Here is a 24218-nt window from a genome sequence, read left to right as displayed (position 1 = left end):
TCATCAGGAGGGTAGGTTTCAACACTCACTGAAGGGCAATATTGACAGATATTCAATCTGGACGCAGGAAGTGTACGATAAGAGGAAAGCTTGATAAAAACAGCAAAAGATATTTAGAGCGGTATAAGATTAGGAACACAAGAAAAATAGAAAAGGAAATAAACGGGATATTACAGTCGAACCTCGATATCTCGAACTTCCATTACTCAAATTTTCGGTATCTCAAAGTAACTTAAATTTCCCGGACGTCTGTCCTATTCGTCACGTATCTTTATTCCTCTATTACTCGAAATACGGTTACACGAATTTCTCGAAGCAAACATTTCCTCCCTTGAAGCAAAAAATACTATGTAACTCGAATTTTGTGCAACATTAACTGTGCAATACGGCATTTGTGGTTTGTGAGGAACAGTTAACAAGTAAAGAAAGGACTGCAGTGATGCTGGGAGCTAATATGACGAAAATCCAAAAAACTACAACTTCTAATGATTGGAAAATTGGCAAAATCTTGCTGTTTCTCAGGTGTGAGTTACTGGTCACATATGAAATCAACTCCCGAAGTCGCGGATGACAAGCTCCATTTACGAATATTAGCTGCGTGGTATTGACGAGAAGTTTCTACGTGAAGGGAAGAAAGGTTAAAAGCAACAAAAGAGACAAACAGATTTTTCCAAAGGCGTTAACCGAGGTATGTTTCTTGTTTCACTACTATACGTCTTCTAAAAAGTTACTATAATAAGGGTTATAATTAAAGTGACGCCATAAAATAGAGTTAGTTTGTATATTAATAAAGACAGTTAAAAATAATATATTCATTATAAGCCCGTAGATACATGATTAATTTGTGTGCTATACATGCTCGGAAACGGTATTCTCTATATTTCAAAATTTCCATCACTCGAAATAAAATTTAGCTTACAAGGTGATTCGATATATCAAAGTTCCACTGTACAAATATTGGAAGGAACATAAAAAAGGAAGACACAACAGGGCAAACACAATGACAGGTCAGTATAGAAAGAGAGAATAACAGAAAGAGAAATGCAGGTGTGGACAACTCGGCTCAAATCAACAGAACTAGAGAACAACCAGTGTCAGTAATGACTGTAAAATGATGTTAGGTTGTGTGGACATGTATCTGCCGAAAGGCCCCTTTTACCATACAGAAAAGATCAAGAGATTTCACTGGGCTAGACAACACCAGGATTGGACCACTACCCAGTGGAGACCTGTGCTATTTGAGAAGTTTTGGTCAAATAGTCGTAGTATGTTGACCATCGTCCAGGAGAAAAAAAATGCTAAAAGACTGCCTAACACCAGCTGTGAAGCATGGGGGTGGCAGCATTACAGTTTGGGGTTGTTTCAGTAACAATACTGTGGGAGACTCTGTAGGAGTGGAAGGTATCTTGCGGAAGAAACAGTACCATCGCATTCTATCAAGCAATGCAGTAAACACACATCAAGGCTGTCCACAAGGAATGTAAGAAACAAAGAATCATCAGAAGTTGTACAAGTAACTACCTGGTGCCCTCAGTCATCTGATTTTTCACCCATCAAGTTTTGCAGCACGAACTCAACCTTAAGTCAGAATAATCTTCTGTCAACAGATATGAACATCTCTGGCAATGTCTTTTGCAAGCATGAGAGCTATAACCACAGAGTTGCTCGAAAAACTAACCAGAAGAATGCCAAGTATTTGTCTAGCTGTTTTCAGCGCAAAACAGAGACACATGGATGTGCACAGTGTTGAAACAGCATAGCTTTAAAAGACATTATTTTACATTATTTAAAGCATAAACTGTTTTATAGTGTGTCAATTTGTGTATAACGGATGCTTATGTTTGTATTTTGATTTTAACTTTTTATGTCATTTGAAATATCATTAATCTGCTCCTAATAAATACAAGAACTGCAGTTTTCTTATGGTGAGTTTAAACGTTTTGATGCTGGTGTGTTTATTTACCTCTTACATATCAAAGTACATCCAGTTTACAAGAGGGAATGATCTGAATGTTCTTACCTCTTCTTCCTTTCGAGCTCTTTCTTCTTCTTCTGCTTCCTTAATGGCTGCCATTTCTTCCTCAGTTTTATTAGTGGGTGGTTTTGGACTTTCAATTACTCCTGAAATAATACAGAAATGTCAGAATTGTAAACGTGACTATGTCAGCCAGGGAAATCACTGTTAAATCAAAAATTCCTATTTCTTTTTTTTTGCTAGTTGTTTTACGTCGCACCGACACAGATAGGTCTTACGGCGACGATGGGACAGGAAAGGGCTAGGAGTGGGAAGGAAGCGGCCGTGGCCTTAATTAAGGTACAGCCCCAGCATTTGCCTGAAAATGAGAAACCACGGAAAACCATTTTCAGGGCTGCCGACAGTGGGGTTCGAACCTACTATCTCCCGAATACTGGATACTGGCCAATTCCTATTTCATTTTGGTAGAGAGAGAGAGAGAGAGAAAAAGAAAGAGTTCACGTATACTGACTTAGAACTAAATTCATTGTGCAGAATGTCTGCAGTTCCTACACTAATGAAAAAATACAGAAAATGCATATGTTTTCCTAAATGATTTACTCCTTAAAAAAAAAGTTATGTTTAAGATGGGCCAACAGCCGTAGCCGTGTTGAAACACCGGCTCCCGTGAGATCTCCAAAGTTAAGCAACATTGGGCGTGGTCAGGAGTTGGATGGGTTGCCACGCGCTGTTGGTGGGGGTAAGGGAATGGAGGAGCGGAAAGGAACTGGCCACCCTACCGCACGTAAACTCCGGCTCAGGAACACCTCCGGACCGGACCTGACTTTGGGCAGAATAACCCTTACCTTACCTTTAAGATGGTACTGATGCTTGTTCCTTGCAAATTACATTTTCTGGACAGTGCACCATTACATGGATTAAGATACATATCTGAAACTCGGCAAGTTACTATAGTGTAATCTGATGTGATTGGTGAAATGTAAAAAAAATGTAAAACAAAAGCTAAAAGATTTCCACCTATTCAATACTATTTATTGTGATCTAAAAAACGTTACAAATATTTGATGAAACTAGTTTTGGTCTTGCTCGAGACCATCATCAATCAAAATCATTAAAGTTAAGGCAAGACATGAATTATACTGTAATAGATAAAAGAGATAATAGATAAAATTTATGAAGCAAGCGTGTGTTATTGATATTCAGTGCAAGACGAGTAAAGAGTTGAATGTTAAACACTCATCAAGATCACACGTCTTGTGGAAATTCTCGAAGTTTTCTTCCAATCTAAAGAATGCACTTCACGAAAGACCAGGTGAAATACTTAAAATACTAGCACTTGAAAAATCTTGCTGAATTCAGTTCAGCTGAAACAAGTGTGAAAGGAATAATGTGATGGGAAAGTGTTGAGATGTTCATTTGTTTCTGATATGGATCAATGAAAAGCTGAAAGAGCAAAAGCAAAGAAATAAAACAGAACTGAGTTGTAGATGGGAGTAGGAAGAGAAGGTAGGTACAGTGTAGCCTAGGGTGGGGCTGAGGGATGTGGAATGATGGGTGATTGCTGGAGGGAATTTGAAGAAAAATAAGAAAGGGGGTTTAGATTACTAAATTTCTTTTTACTGAAAATAGGAATTAACATATCAAATAAAGGGTTTGGTTTTTCTGATATCTCATTAAGGCTGAAATTCGGATTAAAGTATTGATCCAGGTGTATGAAACAATTTTCAATTATTAACCATTTTTACGATTTATAGATCTTGATCAATATTTGTGAATTTATGCTTGAGTCCCATCACATGTTTCCCATAGCTGAAAATCTATTATATGTACATGAATTTACATCTTCCAAGTACCTCATGAGAGAGTTTCCACCTGTTTGGCCGATATAGGTGGACGGACAGCTACTACATTTAAACATATAAACAATGAGCTATAGAATTTATTATTATTACTATGTCCGATGGATAGCGTGCTGGCCTTCGGTCACAGGGGTCCCAGGTTCGATTCCCGGCAGTCGGGAATTTTTAACCTTAATTGGTTAATTTCACTGGCACGGGGCTGGGTGTATGTTCCATCTTCATCATCATTTCATCCTCATCACGACGCGCAGGTCGCCTACGGGCATCAAATCAAAAGATGATGCTTGATGTTTAAAGGGCCTAACATCAAGGTCATCGGCCCCTAATGGTACGGAATGAGATGAAATGAAATGATAAGCCCCAAAACATCCACTGACCACAATTCAAAACGTGAGGACGGACGGAAATTTAAAACGATCAGTGGAACCGACCCACAGTGCCTCACATACACAGAAGCTGGCGTAGAAGAATAGTAGTACTGACCAAGGGACTACTTCTATAGCACAACACTGAATCAATGATACTTATAGTCAAAAGGGGTCAAAAATCCAAGTCGGCGGCCCCTTACAATGGTACTTATCGCTAGGAAAGTAGAACCATGGTATTTGTCAGGTTGCGGTACTAATCAAGAGTAGCGTAGACTCGCGGTACTCCGCACATTATGGTACTACTCACAGGTAATGAAATTCGCACACGTATACAGACCTACGCTATTTCGCACATTGCGGTGCCATTTACAGGCAATGCAAACCTATGGTGTTCGCATCACATAAGGGTATTAACCACAGGGACTTATACGACCCCATGGTGTTCCTCATATAGTGGGTACTAATCATACGCAAGCCAGAACCATGGGTTCCCTCATCCCATGGTGTCGCTCATATACTGCTACTAATCACAGGTACTGTAAAAGTCGTTGAGCCCTCGTTTGCTACTAATCACAAACCTATTTGGTACCCAACATAGTGGTGCTATGCGCAAGTAAATGCAACACATGGTGTTCCCTGAGTGGTGGTACTAATCACAAGTAGTTTCATGGTCCTAATTTGACCATCCCTTGGTCACCCCTTTTAGTCGCCTCATACGACAGGCAGGGGATACCGTGGGTGAATTATTCACCTGCCTCCCCCACCCACAGGGAGTCAAATCAAAAGACCTGCATCATATGTCGAGCTGAACTTGTCCTCGGACACTCCCGGCACTAAAGGCCATATGCCTTTTCATTTCATTAATACTATACTGAAGAAAATGGAAATTGCAACACCCAGAAGGAGTGGTGCTACATTGCTGCAATTGAACATGCAGGACGAGTGTTCGGTTGTGATTCGATGATTACACTTTCAGGTCCCTCTGACCGCAAGTTTGGACAACAATCCATACAGGATGTGCCCACTACGAGCTATTGATGAATTCATCGAGGCATGGAGTCAATAAGGCCCTAGTTCACTTCCTGAGGAATTGTGGCCCATACTTGCAGCACTGCACGGATCAGTTGTTCCAGAGTTGTGGGTGGCTGAGGACGGTTGGCCAGTTGTCGACCCATCATGTCCCACACATGCTCAATAGGACTGAGGTCCAGGTTGTGATGTCGTGGAGAGCTTCTCTGGAGTTGCCTGCAGTGTGAACTCGGGCATTGTCCTGCTGAAACATCCCATTAGCAATGTTCGCCATCATAGGGACAACCACTGGATTGAGTACCCTATCAACGTACTGTCGAGCAGTCGTAGTGCCCTCAACAAGCACTAATTGTGATTTCACATTAAAGCCAATAGCTCCCCAGACCATAATGCTTGGTGTTGGCCCTGTGTGCCTCTCTTCAATAAGATCTAGGCTGCCCCTCTCCCCGGTACGTCGGCGCACACGATTCCGGCAATCACTGCGGGCAACACAGAAGCGTGATTCATCACTAAAGACGACCCTATGCCATTCGTCAACCCAGGTCGATCTTTCTCGACACCAGGCCAGCCTTACACGTCGCTGTTGTGGAGTCAATGGAACACCTTCTGCAGGGACACGGGCTCGTAAGCCAGCTGCACGCAGGCGATTACCAACTGTTTGTGTAACATGGGGTGCCACAGCTGCTCAAATTTGCGCTTCTGTTGCATGGGGTTCCATCCGAGCCATCCGAATGATGCGGCGATCCTCTCTCACAGTCTGTTGCGCTGGGCCTTTGCCAGGTCTACGAGTGTGGGTACCTTCATTTGACCACTGCTGCCATACACGTTGTAACGTAGATGCCTATTGGCCAACACGCGGAACGACAGTCCTTAGCGATAATCCAGCCTCACACAGCCCAATTATCCAAGCCCTCTCAAACGGTGACAGTTGTTGTTAGCGTGCTCTTCTCTGTCGTCGAGGCATGTTTGACGGGGAACACTTCACTGCACAGACTGCAAGTCAACTACGCTACACCAGACTCCGTATACTGGAGTTGATTCCTCTGCAACCAATCATGTGGGGAGACCTGTAGCAACAATCCAATGGGTCTGAAACTTTGATCGTTAACATACCTACATGGCATCGTTCCATATCTTGAAAATCAACACAAACGACCAATGCGTTCATGGTGTTGCAATTTCTATTTTCTTAAGTGTATTATTATTATTAACAATAATTGAGTTTATGTTGTGTAGAATTGATGCATTACTATTGTCTGTTTTAAAAGATTTTTTATATCATGATTTTTGAAAATGTTAGATTATTAAAAGTGAAAAATGAGGTTTTGTTAGTTTCTTCTTCTTTAGTGAGGGTAGTGGAAAGTCTACAACTTCATTTACTATTCTTTCAGCAGTCTACAACTTCATTTACTATTCTTTCAATGAAATGTTTACTATACCCATTGGCCTTGGCTGTGTTTCTGATGGTGTTTAATTCAAGTATAAGATTTTTTTTAACATTGGAATATTGAATGGATGATGAACCATGCTGTAGTAAGCAGTTACTTCTCAATAAAGCCATAAGTTACAACAACAACAACAACAACAACAACAACGTCTGGTAAATATATATCTATTAAATTAATTCTATTCCTTTCTTTACAATAATTTTACAGTTTAACAAGTTTATGTCATCCTTACTTGACTTCATGCTTCCTATACTGTCATCATGCTCCCTAAGACCACCCCATTTCCCTGAATGTACCTCCCTATAAAACTTCTAAACAAACCGCCTTACTTATACATACCGTTGCAGTTCAAATGAAGGCCATCTAAATGTAGATCCCTATCTCCTACCCATCCATTAGCATCTACAAATCTCACTTCCAGTTTCCCACATATCCACTCTGCAGCTCATTTAAATCCCTTATCACCCTCCAGCCAGTATCCCTTGTATACAGTACCCTACCGATATAGGCAAGGCTTCATAATACAATCTGCTCAAATACGTCAGTCTTGTGTAACTAGATTTACTGGCACGTAAAATAACTCCTTCGAAAGAAAATCCCAGCACCTAGGCGTCTCCGGAAACCGTAAAAGTAGTTAGCGGGACGTAGAGCTGCCGAACCACCAGAATGAAAGATACAGTTATCTTATCCCTCGTATTGTGTGTTATCAAGCCAAAGATCGATACCCATTCAGTTACTGGCGACCTGGCAACCTTGCTTGGATCTTTGAACGACAGCATGTTAGGCTGAAAGCATGAGAGCACTCTTAACTTCAACTTTCTCCAATAGGTGGCTAAGATTGGCTCATAGGGTTCATTGACACTTCCTGACCACCTTCCGACAAAGGTTTTAATAGGTAGTCTTTCTCCCTTCATAATGCAGCTGGCAAGATGAGATATCGTGTCTGTTCATGAACCCACGTTTTAAAGTAACACGCATAACGTACTACAAGCATTACATACTATGAAGTGATTATTCTGTGCTAACTAAGCAGCCATGTGTTGGGGGAAGGAAGGATGTAGATGTAACAAACAGTGTTCTGTGAGGTCACAAAGGTCCCGCGAGCAAGTAGATATGAGCAACTAAAAACTCACGTTTCAATACCAATGTTTGGAAAGAGCAAGCGAAGAGGTAGTTTGAAGGGTCCTAAAACTTAAAAGTAATGAGCCACCCCAGTCAAGTATTATGATAGTGGGAATTGCTAGGCCCTACTTATTATGAAGCGGGGAGTCTTGATGAATGGTGTTTATGGTTTGTGTAGGTTTTTATAAATTTTGTAGCGAAGGGAATTATGGTGTCTTGAGATATTGTCGTGAGGTATTATCACCCCCATCAACACAGTAATTAAAACTGCGAGAACTTTTCCTCTTGGTGAAACTCGCAACCTGACTTTTCATCCCACTTACCATCATACCATTATCTGGTGTCCATTTCACAATATTATCTAGGTGGTTTTGCAGTTGTACACAATCATGTAACTTATTTACTACTCTATAACATCATCTGCAAATAACGTTATCTGTGATTAAAGTTCTTTACCCATACCTACATTTTAAAAAAACAGGTCCAATAATACTGTCCTGGAGGACACCTACTCCCCTCCACTACCAAATCATTATAGGGTCAGATAATCAATCCTTCACCTCCTCTAATTCTCAAGTGTTCCGTTTTCTAGAAATTAAGCCATCCATTCAACCACTCTTCTGTCCAGTCCAATAGCACTCATTTTAGTCAGTTATCTCCCATGATCTACCCTATCCAAAGCCTTGGATATATCAAAAGCGACACAGTCAGGCCATTTTCACACCAGGCAAATACTGGGGCTGTACCTTAATTAAGGCGCACTCCTAGCCCTTTCCAATCCCATCGTCGCCATACGACCAATCTGTGCCAGTGCGGCAAAACAAGTTGTAAAAAAGCCATTCTGCTATAGTAATCATTAAGTTTCTCTGTAATGGTAGTGAATTCTTCAAAGTTGGGTAGTCATGAAAATGAAAACAGGAATGTTAATATTATCAGATGATGTTCCCCCCTCCATTAAGAAAGCTGGCTCCCACAGATGTATGCAAGTCTCAGAACCTCTGTACATATGAGTGTGTCGATGCTAGATCAACATTTCTTTAAGAAGCAAACGAAAGGCTTTATTTTTTTAGAACTTTTTAACTGTTGGTTTTTGTACAAGTCAGTTGTTTATATCATCAAAATCCCTCGAAATCGAGATCTTACAATTTGGGAAGTATGTTTACCTATATTTTTTCTGTAAATTTTTGGAAACCTCAAAGGTGATAGGACATGGAATAAGGCATTTCTGCGGGGTTGGAGGATGGGTGCACACAAGCTCAGTTGGCACTTTCCATACGATTACGAATTTAGATTTTTCTATTAAACTTGCTGCAATGGACTGGATGTCACAGAGCAGAACCACCAACATAATTCAGCATGAGCTGCCACTGCACTAATAACAATCTCTGCTTCCTTAAATTTCTTCCGTGATGCTGTAACCAGATCCCACACAGCCCTAACTATGTTAGCAGGCCTACCTATTCTTGTTTGTCTTATGTACCAATGTGGAAAATTACTATCATCTCCTTACCCTATTCCTGCCCTTCGATTTTCCTCAACATCTGCATTACCCTAATTCCTGGATAGCACCCTACCCTGATTCACTTCCCTACACACGCTTTCCCCACATGCCTAACAACTGAATCTCCCATGACCAGAGCCTCAACTCCACCCTCCTCATTAGATCCCCTCCCCTCCTGGTCACCATAACTTCCCTGACACTTGCAAACCTACTTCCTCCTCCCTTTTTTCCCCTCTCACTACCGTGTTCCACGTCCCCCTTCCTATTATCTACTCTACATTTTCCATTTTTTACAGTTCCCTTTCTTGTTGCCTCGCACCACCACTGTAACGCTTCCCTCAGCTAATCTGCCTGCAGTGACTCACACAGATTCCTCACCAGCCCACTGCTTGAGGAAAACCCTTAGCCCACAAATTCCTTCCAATTAAAACATAAGCCCACCTGTCTTCCACAACTTCTCCCCTTCCTTCCCCTCCATCTTGCCTACCTACTGTATCCTGTACACTGATTGAGGGAGACCTATTTTCAATCCTGTTCTCAGTTACAAGCCTAATTACCTCTCTCAAGCTTGCTATGCCTTCCCTCATCTTCCTTGACCCTGGAGAGGGCATGTCACGGTCTTTTCCACCGGGTTCGGAGATAAATGTTTATAGTTCTTAACATAGTGGGCCACTAGCTTCCATCCCCCAAGTACCTTTCATTGGACCCGTCCACTATCAGTGTGCGTAAACAATTCACCCCGCATGCTCCTTAGTTTCAGCCTAAGTGCATTACTTGATGAACCCGGTCTAAAACTCCTGGCGCGCCCCATGACGTAGCGTGTTTATGAGTTAATTTTACTTTATTTTTCCAGTTAATATAACAAGAGTGTGTCAGTTTTGATTTATTTTCGTGTAAAATAGTGCCCTGTTATATAGTGAAGTCCATACAGGGGAAGAGAAATCAAAGGCTTATAAAGAGCGTTATAGTGCTATTAAAACAATGTGCGTGTTCTGACAGCTCTCAGCGTGGTAGTAGGAGGTGGCAGTTACTATGGCAACCAGTACACGCCTCCCGTTTCAGCCAATCCCAGCTCGGCATGCACTCTCCCTTTTCCTACCCCCGCTGTCAGAAAGCTTCCTGAGGCGGTCGGTCCGAGTTCCATGTTGCCAATATAGTATACCGTAGCACATGTGGCTAGGCTAACAATGTCTACTTTGAGAGATTTCATTGTCTGTATAGTGTGTTTTTTAAATCAACTAAATATTATAGTGCTATTGTGTTCGTGTTAATAAGTGTATCATTATCGAGGCTGGTGGTGGTGGTGGTGATTATTGTTTTAAGAGGAAGTACAACTAGGCAACCATCCTCTATATAACACTAATCAGAAAAATGGAAGGGGTCCGACACTTCGAAAAATGAAGGTATCGGCCAAAGGAAGACAAGGGCCGCGAAGGGCATGAAAATGAAAGACTCCCTAGCCCTCGCAAACCTAATAGCGTCGGGGTCGGAAAAGAACAAGAGTTGACCAAGGGAGGTCGGATAGGATAGATGAAAGTGAGGAGCCTGACACAAGTAAGTGGAAGCAATGCTAGGACTCAGCTGAGGGCCCCGTGGTCGCCAACCCACGCTCCAAAGTTCAGAGCCCCTGGAGCCCCTTTTAGTCGCCTCTTACGACAGGCAGGGGATACCGTGGGTGTTATTCTACCGCCCCCACCCACAGGGGGTTATCGAGGCTGGCATTCTAGTGTAGTGTAAATTATAGTATTGTGTAGTATAGTGTAATTTTAACACCGTCTCATTTACTGAACTCAAAATGTTGCAACCCGTTCAGAGCGCCGCTAAACAACGAGGGCGACCTAGAATTCATTCGCCTAGAAAAAAGGCGAGCGTAATGGGGAGGCATGGCTTCGCTATTCGTGATCAAGCTCGCGATATGGTATGTGCCTTACGGGAATATTTTGAGGCTGAAGGGAAAAATGGAGGCCCACTGATAGACGTTAATAAAGTTGTAGAAAGAACAGCAGCAGCTTTAAAATTTCTCAAGCTACAGTAATTAGAATAGGGAAAGAAAAAGAAAAGAAAGAAAAGGAGCCTTGGGAAGAAGGTGAAGGGGAAAGAGAGGGAGTGGATGTAATTGGACCATCACATGACAGGTTATCAACACCGGGCAAAACCCGACTGATTAAAGCCTATGAGGAAGGGGAATGAGGAGTTTGTCTTACGATATTTGAGCTGATAAAATTACTGCTGAGCCAGCAACGATATTTAACGTTTTTATAACGTTTTCATGATCGCCGTTAATGGATATTATTTTCCGCAAAGGCTAGCGCAGAACGAGAGATGTTAACTGTGATGTAGTAACTCCTGCCGGATCATGTGGCAACACAGCGCTCCCACTCCTTTGTTCGGCGCCACGTGCTGCGAACTGTCAGAACACGCACATTGTTTTAATAGCACTATAGTTTCACACACAAGCAACCGCTGGCTAATGACTGTTTTTTTACTATTTTGAAAATTACTCAAATTAATTTGTACATTATTTACAAGCATGCGAAAGGCAACTTTAACATTCAAGGGCGTAATTACTTGAAAGAACTAAACCAACAGCCAAGCGAGAGAAATTTGCAAGAACGGTATTCAAACTCTCCCAACAGGGCTAAAAAAGGAACTTTCGCTAAATGTTAGGATTGTCTGAAGAAGAGCAGCCCTCTGCAGCTCCACAAGAGCTAGAACGGCCTGGAAGATGCGCCCACTGCAACATAAAAAAAACAAAAAAAACAGAAAAACCAAGACTAGATGCCATGGATGCCAGTGACATGTCTACAAAGAACACTCGGTAGTGACGTGTTCTGTGTAGTATGGAAAGTCAAGAATCTAGTGATGATGGAGAAAGAACGTCAATTGTTTAACATCCGATTTTTGTATTGTCAAAATACCTCTGAACATTATTTACAAGTTCATGAAAAACTATTTACTAGTTCTGTAACATTAAAAATAGTTTTTGCTTAATTTGTGACATTGTTTCAAGACCTGGTCCAAAACACCGTGCCCGCCTCCTCACAGGATTATTTTCATGCGCCCTCTCCACGGTTAAATCCCACTCACACCCACAATCTTTACACTTGCCTCACTCAGAAATTATCTTATCTCTCAAAGAAATGTGAAATAATATGGAAATAACAGAAATAAAGTAGTGCAGAAGTATGTATGTCACTACACAAAGATTTCATGACAGTAATGCAAGCAAGGAACTAACTGATAAAAAAAATATACTAGAATTATTCTACTTAGACATGTCCTAATTATAAAATACTAGAAATGAAATGGTAACTATAGAAATACACTAGAGTCCCGTTAATCCGAAAGTCTGGTTAATTCGAACTGAAATATTCAATTTTTAAAAAGTCTCCTTATTGAAATGAAAGAACATATTATCGGATGAAGATTTACTTGCATTTTAGTAGTCATATTTTACTAGAATAACTTATTAACGTAATTACACATCATAAACCATCAATCACGTTTCATTTATCTTTACAAAGTCTGTTAGTTTCTTTTGCCGTAGTGACTGGAACCTACTCGAAGAAGAAGTGTTAAACCAGCGTCTCATAAACATCACTTCAGTGGGCGTAGCAGCAGAGTGTTGCTCGACGTAGCATACGGCAAGTTCTAAGGCAGCCGCAGCATCTAAATGTGACGCTAGTTGTTCATTGTGGTCTTCTTCGTCGTCACTCTGTTCCTCATCAACTCCAGATTCTTTCTCCACCATAGCTACAATTTCTTGGTCTGTTTGTAATTGATGACAGTCAGCTTCCATCCACGCACTAATGGCATTTTCATTGTCGTTTTCTCCTCTATGGGTTCTTAACTACCCTACCGTAATTTTATACAGTATTTTATTAATGTAACTGCTAAAGAATGGACATTTCAAATTACAGTATGTAATGTACTGTATTGTAGAAACTATTTTCCTCAGACGGTTGAGGCGCTGGCCTTCTGACCCCAACTTGGTAGGTTCGATCCTGGCTCATTCCGGTGGTATTTGAAGGTGCTCAAATACGTCAGTCTTGTGTAACTAGATTTACTGGCACGTAAAATAACTCCTTCGAAAGAAAATCCCAGCACCTAGGCGTCTCCGGAAACCGTAAAAGTAGTTAGCGGGACGTAGAAACAATAACATTATTGTTAGAAAATATTTTCCAGTTAATCCGAAAATTTCATAATCCGAACAGACTCCAGTCCCAATTAGTTCGGATTAGCGAGACTCCACTGTATGTGTATACACCAAATATGTATTTGTATAAGACAAATTATTATTCCACTACTTGAAAACAGCAAGATACCATCTAATAAAAATAACTATGCTACAATTCTAAACTGCAATTAAACCTATCCTAATTACATTAGGTTAAATGTCTTGTGGAAACCATGGTGTGGCCAATTGGACATTGCTGTACCATTCACTATTCCTAGTATATTGTTGTGTTCACATCTCTCAGATGTACAATACGAATTAGGTATGTTACAGATGTTGATTCCCATAGGGATCCTGAAATATTTGTTCCGAAGGAGGAAATTTATAACACCAATATAGTTGGTCCATTGTTGGACATTATAAATTTTCCAGCTAACTCGTTCCTGGTTGCCCGCGTTTCGTCCCAGTGTGCTAAGTTGGGCTCCGGGTGTGCTATTTAGAAACTGCTGAGCCCAACTTAGCACAATGGGGCGAAACGCGGGCAAACAGGATTGAGTTAACTGGAAAATTTATAATATCCAATAACGGACCAACTACTACTACTACTACTAATAATAATAATAATAATAATAATAATAATAATAATAATAATAATAATAATCGTATGGCCTCAGCTACCGTGTGCAGACATTTCAATATGACGCCATCTGGCTGTCTGCTCGTCAATTTCGACGTTCCGTTTTACTCTAGGCCCCCACTAGATGGCAGACCGAGTAAACCGAAACTCTCTTGGGCGTCTATAGCTGAGATTTAATGAATTTTGTCTGGTAAACACCAAATGTGTCACCAGAGATCTTTTACATGCCGACATCGTACGACATGGAGTGTTGAATGGACTTTTTTCCGCCCTTCAAAAATCCAACTACTTCTGCCGGGTTTGAACCCGCTATCTTGGGATCCGGAGGCCGACACTCTACCGCTGATCCACAGAGGCAGCTAACGGACCAACTATATTGGTATTACCACTTAGGTGTGTGGATATTTTATGTTAAGCTGGTGCTCTTAGAGTTTGTACTACATGTATAACTTCCTGATTATGGAAAAGCAGTAGTAATAATTTTCCATCAGGGTTACAATGAAAGGTGAGAAACAAGAATAGCCTACTATACCACCTTAATGCTCACAGATATGGATAAGAAACTCTTAACAAGGCTTGGTCTCCTCATGGCTCGAGTTTTACGGCAAATCAAATCAGATTTCACTGAAAGTTTGGAGGAAATGTTTCTGATGTGATGGAAAATAGCAAAAATTATATTGATGATAGTGATTTAGACTCGGATTTCAAAATTCAAAGAGATCAAGAAAGTGATTCGTAGCAAACGGAGGAAGAAGCAGAAGAGTGAATGATAGCAAAACAGAAGAAACCTGTCCAGACAGTGAACTGTATTTTATCAGAAAAGACAAGAAATTTAAGCAAAAAAAGTTCTACCACCTCAACATATATGAATATAAGAATTCAAAGTCTCAATATCATATTGGAGTGACCTGGACTCACAGGTGGTAAGTTTCTGATCTAATAAAACTTTTTTTTTTTGGTACAATTTGCTTGACTTCGCATTGATACAGATAGGGTATAACTTTACATCACAAAGCTTACACAAGGAGTAATTTTAATACCACCTATTCAATACAATTTATTCCACTACTGTTTGGTCAAATACACATAGACATTACCAGAATTTTAAAGGTACATGTTTCGCCCACTATTTATTAGGTGATGAACACTTCAATACGTTTCATGTAATTTGTTAAGATTCTTCAGACCAGTGTGTGTTTTAAGATTGAACAACGCTGATTATGCCCAATAAATAGTGGGCGAAACATGTACCTTTAAAATTCTGGTAATGTCTATGTGTATTTGACCACACAATAGTGGAATACATTGTATTGAATAGGTGCTGTTAAAATTACTCCTTGTGTAAACTTTGTGATTAGCTATTTTCAATATGGATTAATGGTTTCTAATAACTTTACATCCCGCAGCCCAACGTTTATAACATTATAAGGAAGTGAAAATAATGCAAATCTTACTTGGAATTCCTTTTAGAGGAGAGGTGTTATATGTCATATGGTGACGAGGGGATAGGAAAATGCTAGGAATGTGAAGGAAGTGACTGTGGCCTTAATTAAGGTACAGCCCCGAGCACTTGCATGGTGTGAAAATGGGAAATCACAGAAAAATCGTCTTCAGGGTTACTGACAGAGGGGTTTAAACCCACTATCTCCTGAATGCAATACAAAACAATAATTTAAATGGTTTAACTGACAGATAATACATGTGTATTTTATCTCTCTATATGTCAACTGAAAAGGAGCTTCTTTAAAAATATAATTATTTGTCTTTCTCTCTCATCCTCTGCTCAGGTCAAAGCAGATGTACGTAAATGTAATATTTTGAAAGTAAAATTAACATTTAAAAGATTTATAAAATGTTGTTATATTGTAAAGGCATGTACCAAAGAGATGGGAATATATGAAATATTTTTCTCATTTATTAACAAAGCTATAAACATAACAGGCATCTCTCACATGTCATAATACCAGTTAAGTGTGAGTAAACCATGATACCAACCAAGGGTTATGGAACTACTCTTAAGGGGCATTTGCTGGCATTAAAGGTCATCAGAGGAGGTCTTATTAACATGGATAAAATTATTTCCTAGTATGGTTCATGTTTGTGGGTTACTGTAGTCACGTCCTATTTCATGAACCATGGGCAACGGCTGAGTGGCCTAGTAAGTGGTCCTGAGTCGAGATACCAGTTGCTATGGAATGGGAGTGGGCATCTCAGACATATTCTGAGTCATGGCCCTCCTTGTGCTCAGGCGGCTAGGACTATACAATTCACCGGTGGTCCATAACTCGTTAGAGGAGAGATCCTCACTTGGACTACGTGCAAGTAGGGTAGCATCCTGCTTCATGAATTTACCGAGCTCAGAACATTTTAAGCAAGCCTCAGACCTATGGGAGTAACGGAGTCCCACTCCCATTTAATAGGCGAGGGACACCTTGGAAACAACTTGGCGAACAAAATGGAATTCGATGGGGAGCTATCAATATTAATGCTGCTTATGGAAGAAAGAAAGCAGAACTGGCTGAGTCAGCAAAGAAGATGCATCTGGATGTGCTAGGAGTAAGTGATATTCGGGTAAGGGGAGATAATGAGGAAGAGATACGAGATTATAAAGTGTACTTGACGGGTGTTAGAAAGGGAAGGGCAGAGTCTGGGATAGGGCTCTTTATCAGGAATACCATTGCATGCAACGTAGTTTCTGTTAGGCACGTAAATGAGCGAATGATGAGGGTAGATTCGTCAGTTGGTGGAATTAGGACTAGAATTGTGTCAGGGTATTCACCATGTGAGGGTACAGATGAGGTTGAAGTTGACAAGTTTTATGAAGCATTGAGGGTCAACAGCAAGGATAGAATAGTGCTAATGGGCGATTTCAATGCCAGAGTTGGGAAGAGAACAGAAGGATATCTTAACCGACTCGGAATTCAGGAAATCTGTTAGGAACGTACGAGTTTTCCACGTATTTTTCGATGATACAGACCACTATCTGATCTGTAGTGAACTAAGTATCTCTAGGCCTAAGGTAGAGAAAGTGAAATCTGTCTGCAAACGAATAAGGGTAGAAAACCTCCAGGATGAGGAAATTAGATAGAAGTACATGGATATGATTAGTGAGAAGTTTCAAACAGTAGACAGTAAGCAGGTTCAGGATATAGAAAGTGAATGGGTGGCATACAGGGATGCTGTAGTAGAAACAGCAAGGGAATGCCTAGGAACAACTGTGTTTAAAGATGGGAAAAGGCAAACATCATGGTGGAATGAAGAAGTGAGAGCAGCTTGTAAACGTAAAAAGAAGGCTTAACAGAAATGGCTCCAAACAAGGGCAGAGGCAGACAGGGATTTGTACGTAGATGAAAGAAACAGAGCAAAACAAATAGTTCTTGAATCCAAAAAGAAGTCATGGGAAGATTTTGGTAACAACCTGGAAAGGCTAGGTCAAGCAGCAGGGAAACCTTTCTGGACAGTAATAAAGAATCTTAGGAAGGGTGGGGAAAAAGGAAATGAACAGTGTTTTGAGTAATTCGGCTGAACTCATAATAGATCCCAGAGAATCACTGGAGAGGTGGAGGGAATATTTTGAACATCTTCTCAATGTTAAAGGAAATCATCCTGGTGGTGTTGCGAACAGCCAAGCTCATGGGCAGGAGGAAAATGATGTTAGTGAAATTATGCTTGAGGAAGTGGAAAGGATGGTAAATAAACTCCATTGTCATAAGGCAGCAGGAATAGATGAAATTAGACCTGAAATGGTGAAGTATAGTGGGAAGGCAGGGATGAAATGGCTTCATAGAGTAGTAAAATTAGCATGGAGTGTTGGTAAGGTACCTTCAGATCGGACAAAAGCAGTAATTGCACCTATCTATAAGCAAGGGAACAGGAAGGATTGCAACAACTATTGAGGTATCTCATTGATTAGTATACCAGGCCATGTATTCACTGGCATCTTGGAAGGGAGGGTGCGATCAGTCGTTGAGAGGAAGTTGGATGAAAATCAGCGTGGTTTCAGACCACAGAGAGGCTGTCAGGATCAGACTTTCAGTATGCGCCAGGTAATTGAAAAATGCTACGAGAGGAATAGGCAGTTGTGTTTATGTTTCGTAGATCTAGAGAAAGCATATGACAGGGTACCGAGGGAAAAGATGTTCGCCATACTGGGGGACTATGGAACTAAAGGTAGATTATTAAAATCAATCAAAGGCATTTATGTTGACAATTGGGCTTCAGTGAGAATCGATGGTAGAACGAGTTCTTGGTTCAGGGTACTTACAGGGGTTAGACAAGGCTGTAATCTTTCACCTTTTCTGTTCGTAGTTTATATGGATCATCTGCTGAAAGGTATAAAATGGCAGGGAGGTATTCAGTTAGGTGGAAATGTAGTAAGCAGTCTGGCCTATGCTGACTTGGTCTTAATGGCAGATTGTGCCAAAAGCCTGCAGTCAAATATCTTGGAAGTTGAAAATAGGTGCAATGAGTATGGTATGAAAATTAGCCTCTCAAAGACTAAATTGATTACATGTTATAATTCTCATGTTAGGTCCGTATTGAAATGTACGTAAATACAAAGTATGTTACAAGTGTTTATTTATATATCCACCTATTCAATACAAAGAGATCTTTTTAGAAATTAAATATTATTATAAAATGGTAAGGGACATGTTTTGCCCATATTAAGGGCATCATCAGCCTCAAATTCAAACCTGTATGGTGAAAACTCAGGATCCTGATTGCTCTTACAAGCCATAAAAAGAGGATATCATTATAGGTGTCAGTCTAAACATACAAAATATTAGAATGTCCTTGGCTAAAATTGCAGTATCAAGCTGCATGTCATAAGTTCACATGAATATACTTTCCGGAGCGTTGAAAAACTTGTTGGGGTAGGGCAGTAAACAGCTCAGTCTTGTTAATGAAACAGAAATGTGCCTCCTTGAAGATAAGAAAAAGCAAAGCTGATACACTGTTACAGATGCCAATATCGTATGTTGTGATAAGACAACAGATCTCTTAAATGGCTGCTCAGCTGCCTATAGTCTATTTAACTGGCTGAAGGAGTGAAAGTCGAATGTGTTATGATAAGATAAGTCTTCCTTACGTAATTGTGGGAGCAAGGAAAAAGCATTCGGTTGTCTATAGATGTATTTATCTTATTTGAAGGACGAAAGTCGAAGGTTTATCGACGTTGATAGAGCTCTTTGGTGTGAAGTCTGTAACAAGAGGAGAGTGAATGCTTAGGAAGGTATTTTTGAAGAGAATGTGGGTTTAAAGAAAGGTAAAACATGGAAAATGTATAAAAACACTTACCCTTTCGTCTGTGAAGATGTAAATCAGTTATGGAAAGGTTAGTAGAAGAAAAATAACGTTATGTGTAGGTTCATTTATTTCTTTGACTGTTAATGCACATATAACGTTATTTTTCTTCAACTAACCGTTCCATAACTGATTTACATCTTCACAGACGAAAGGGTAAGTGTTTTTATACATTTTCCATGTTTTACCTTTCTTTAAACCCACATTCTCTTCAAAAATACCTTCCTAAGCATTCACTCTCCTCTTGTTACAGACTTCACACCAAAGAGCTCTATCAACGTCGATAAACCTTTGACTTTCGTCCTTTAAATAAGATAAATACATCTATAGACAACCGAATGCTTTTTCCTTGCTCCCACAATTACGTAAGGAAGACTGTTATCTTATCATAACACATTCGACTTTCACTCCTTCAGCCAGTTAAATAGACTATAGGCAGCTGAACAGCCATTTAAGAGATCTGTTGTCTTATCACAACATACGATATTGACATCTGTAACAGTGTATCAGCTTTGCTTTTTCTTATCTTCAAGGAGGCACATTTCTGTTTCATTATAAAGACTGAGCTGTTTACTGCCCTACCCCAACAAGTTTTTGAACGCTCCGGAAAGTATATTCATGTGAACTTATGACATGCAGCTTGATACTGCAATTTTAGCCAAGGACATTCTAATATTTTGTATGTTTAGACTGACACCTATAATGATATCCTCTTTTTATGGCTTGTAAGAGCAATCAGGATCCTGATTTTTCACCATACAGGTTTGAATTTGAGGCTGATGATGCCCTTAATATGGGCGAAACATGTCCCTTAACATTTTATAATAATACTTAATTTCTAAAAATATCTCTTTGTATTGAATAGGTGGATATATAAATAAACACTTGTAACATACTTTGTATTTTTTGACTAAATTGATGTCGGTAGGTAAGAAATTCCACAGAACTGAATGTCAGATTGGTGATACAAAGCTAGAACAGGTCGATAATTTCAAGTATTTAGGTTGTGTGTTCTCCCAGGATGGTAATATGCTAAGTGAGATTTAATCAAGGTGTCGTAAAACTAATGCAGTGAGCTCGCAGTTGCGATCAACAGTATTCTGTAAGAAGGAAGTCAGCTCCCAGACGAAACTATCTTTACATCGGTCTGTTTTCAGACCAACTTTGCTTTACGGGAGCAAAAGCTGGGTGGACTCAGGATATCTTATTCATAAATTAGAAGTAACAGACATGAAAGTAGCAAGAATGATTGCTGGTACAAACAGGTGGGAACAATGGCAGGAGGGTGCTCAGAATGAGGAGATAAAGGCTAATTTAGGAATGAACTCGATGGATGAAGCTGTACGCATAAACCGGCTTTGGTGGTGGGGTCATGCGAGGCGAATGGAGGAGGATAGGTTATCTAGGAGAATGGACTCTGCTATGGAGGGTAAGAGAAGTAGAGGTAGACCAAGACGACGATGGTTAGACTCGTTTTCTAACGATTTAAAGATAAGAAGTATAGAACTAAATGAGGCCACAACACTAGTTGCAAATCGAGGATTGTGGCGACGTTTAGTAAATTCACAGAGGCTTGCAGACTGAACGCTGAAAGGCATAACAGTCTATAATGATAATGTATGTATGTATGTATGTATGTATAATTCAAGAACTAAACAAGATAAAGCTTATAGTATCATGTCCTCATACATTTTAGGAAGCTGGTTCTAAATTATAAATACAAAACAAATTTATATAGTATTCAGATGAATGATAAGAAGATAAACGTCTAGTGCACCTGTGCCAGAGCCAATGGTTGTGGCGATTACATCAACGTATTCCTAGCTAATGAATATGATGCAATATATTTGAAGTGTACACTGATTTCAGAGATACAGAAGATACTTCAACCACTAAAGTCAATGTGCTCTTTCTAAATGATAATTCACAAGGGATAGATAGATAGATAGATAGATAGATAGATAGATAGATAGATAGATAGAAGCCGTTATTATCCGAGGAGAAGTTAGAGCTCCTGGCCGTCTCTTATACTTAATCACACACACGTTATTACCTATTCATTAAAACATTAGGAAGTGGAATATTAGATCACATTTTTTGTCTTTCTGAAACACATTTTTTCTTTCTGAAACAAAATGAACTTGCATGCTACTGTACTTACAGAGAACATAAAAAGACAATTTCGGAGAAAAAGAGGGGTGCCGGTATTTTAAAAAATCAGTAAAAAATTCCTTTAAATAAATTTCCTGCAAAAAAGAAAAGAGATAACTGTGACAAAATGTGCTTCAATGCTTCAAGTCACACATACCCACGGATTTTGGAGTGGATCTCAAACAATATTAAATTGAACTTACAAACACATCACGAAGTAAAACATACCTAAATCCACATCCATGTTTTCCGAAATAATGAAATGGAAGAGTACTTGAAGTGTGTCGTAAATAATTTAACCTATATAAGTATACTGCTACTACACTAAAATTTCGTCTTCTGAACTTAACCGAGATTATTCTTCTTCTTGATCGTTATTGGACTCCGCATAAATAGCCTCCGTCCAATAACCGAGATTGACAAGAAAAGAAGTCATACTCACCCACAGGTTCCATCATGAAAAGCAGCGAATTGGACGATTAATTGTCACGGAAATTTCAACGCATACATAAAATTAAGAATATCGTGTAACATAACACTCCTCTATCAATTAACTTTCGAAACCAAGCTATTTTAACTACTCAACACCGCATTCAGCAGGCGAACAAAGACCACTGCGATGTGTACACTCCTCTACGGCTTCAGAGAATCTCCCGCCAAATTCTGACCAACCCGCAGCCATGTCAGTGACGTTCTCCTTCTTTCGGGTTTTAGTGCAATGCATCCGAATGCATCTGCCTGTCCTTACGCAATAGTAGTCAACATCTGTCGTGCTTCGGCTCTGGTTCGGGTAGTTCCGTGGTAAATCGAAGTGAGCCAGCCAAAAAGCAGCTGTTCCCCGTCCCGTCCTGCAATTCGTATTTGCCGCTTGCAATTAAATGGGATAGTAGACTGCAGGTGGTTCTAAGAGAAAGGTGTAACGCTTAATGTTTTACATAATTCCGCCGATATACCAAGAAACGGAACTATTTAAAAATGTAGACATGATTTATAAACTTTTGAGCTTGTGTCATGTCAAGGAAACAAGGTAAAATTCTTCACGTCTAGAGACGTGAAGCAAAGTTCCCTGCGAGACGTTTATCATGTCTACAAGTACGGAGCATGAAACATTAATGTTAATATTTTAAAATGGCAACTATGGCCAAAGCATTTGCAACTGCGTAACCCAGCAGCGTAGCCAGGATCGGCCGATTAGTGGGTTATAGTTACATAATGATATGACAGAACACAATGAAGGTGCTTGTGCGAGTGTGGTGTGTCATTTAAGGACACTGGTACGAGTGAATTATGTTGTTATCCAGACTGCAGTACACGACGAAATATTACATTAAATTACAGAACAAGACCAATACGACATAGGTCAACAGTTTTACAGCGAATGGTATGTTTAGTTTGCAATCTAAAATCCAATTTTCGAGGCTTCTTAGAAAATATATTCAATAGATCTTGGTTCTACAATTATGTCACTGAATGTCTATTTAGTTTATTGTTTATTGTCCGTTTTTGTTTATTTTCTTTTTGTAAAATTTCCATGCCGGGGGGTCTAACCCCGTGTTAACGGAGCAAGGATTTTCTTTGTTCCAAGAGCAAGAGCACCCCTTCCGCGAAACAATAAAGAAATTGGGAAATTTAAACAGGACATACGGATTTTGAAATACAATAAAATAAAACTATGAATATACGTACATCAGATAAGATCGCAAAATCTTTCTAGAGGTACTTGTGTTCAACAAAAAAAAATAGAAAACGACGCACCAGAAAGGGATTGTCCGATGGCGATAAAAATCGGTGGATGAGTGGAACAGAGATAGAAAAACAAACGATCAAAACTGCAGAACAGTCGAATGATGTATTGCTCGACGTGGCATGGACTGATCAAGTTCCCCGATGGTGTCCTGCGGAATTTCGTGCTAAATGGTCTCCAACTGTTGGGTTAAATCGGCGACATTCCGGGATGTTCGCAATCGCCTTCCCGTGACGCCCCAAATGTGCTCTGCGGGAGAGAGATCCGGCGACCGAGCTGGCCAAGGAAGGATAGGGCAAGCTTAAAGACAGTTCATAGCAACACGTGGCGTGTGCGGCCGGGCATTATCCTGTTGGAAAGTAAGACCTGGATGTCGCTGAAGGAACAGTAAAATAACCGGCCGTAGAATGTCATCAGCATACCACTGTGCTGCCAGTGTGCCAGGAATGACTACCAGAGGGGTCCGGCTATCAAAGGAGATGACACCCCAGACAATCACCCCCTGTCGTGGGGCTGTGTGGCGTGCGATAGTCAAGGCAGGATCCCACGCTGGCCTGGACGTCTCCAAACACGTCTGCGGTTGTCGTCAGGGCACCGTTGGAAACGGGACTCGCCACTAAAGACTATGGGCCGATTGCAGAAAGGGTATTTAGACGATGTCTACGGTTAAACAATGCCTAAGTATGGCTGCAGCATTGTAGAGACGTTATTTATCACTTAGACAGTGCCTAAAACCGATGTTCAACCGGTCATGTTTAAACACTGCCGAGAGCACTGCTTAACCTCAAATGAGAGGAGTGAATCATAATTAGAGGTTATGTACCATGAAATATGCAATTTGTATTATCATGCTGAGACGATTCCGGGAAGAAAATCGCAGCTTTTTTTTTTTTTTTTTTTTTT

General features: G+C 40.2%; 1 protein-coding gene across 2 annotated transcripts in view; it reads right to left on the bottom strand.

Moving 5' to 3' along the window:
- LOC136881273 (lymphoid-specific helicase) overlaps positions 1 to 22302 on the bottom strand; it is a 140691-nt gene extending 118389 nt beyond the window's left edge. The window contains exons 1-2 of one of the 2 annotated variants that reach the window (XM_067154045.2): positions 22014 to 22302; positions 2021 to 2121 (exon numbers count right to left, since the gene is read on the bottom strand). In XM_067154045.2, the coding sequence (XP_067010146.2) occupies positions 2021 to 2121; positions 22014 to 22029 (117 nt within the window). In that variant the 5' untranslated portion in view covers positions 22030 to 22302. Of the gene's footprint in view, positions 1 to 2020; positions 2122 to 21799; positions 21926 to 22013 lie in introns of those variants that run through there. The other variant, XM_067154046.2, reaches the window with a different exon arrangement.
- Between the last annotated feature and the right edge of the window lie 1916 nt (positions 22303 to 24218).

Source organism: Anabrus simplex, chromosome 9 (assembly GCF_040414725.1).
Source record: "Anabrus simplex isolate iqAnaSimp1 chromosome 9, ASM4041472v1, whole genome shotgun sequence".
Classification (NCBI taxonomy): domain Eukaryota; kingdom Metazoa; phylum Arthropoda; class Insecta; order Orthoptera; family Tettigoniidae; genus Anabrus; species Anabrus simplex.
This window is presented reverse-complemented; position numbering and strand designations above follow the sequence as displayed.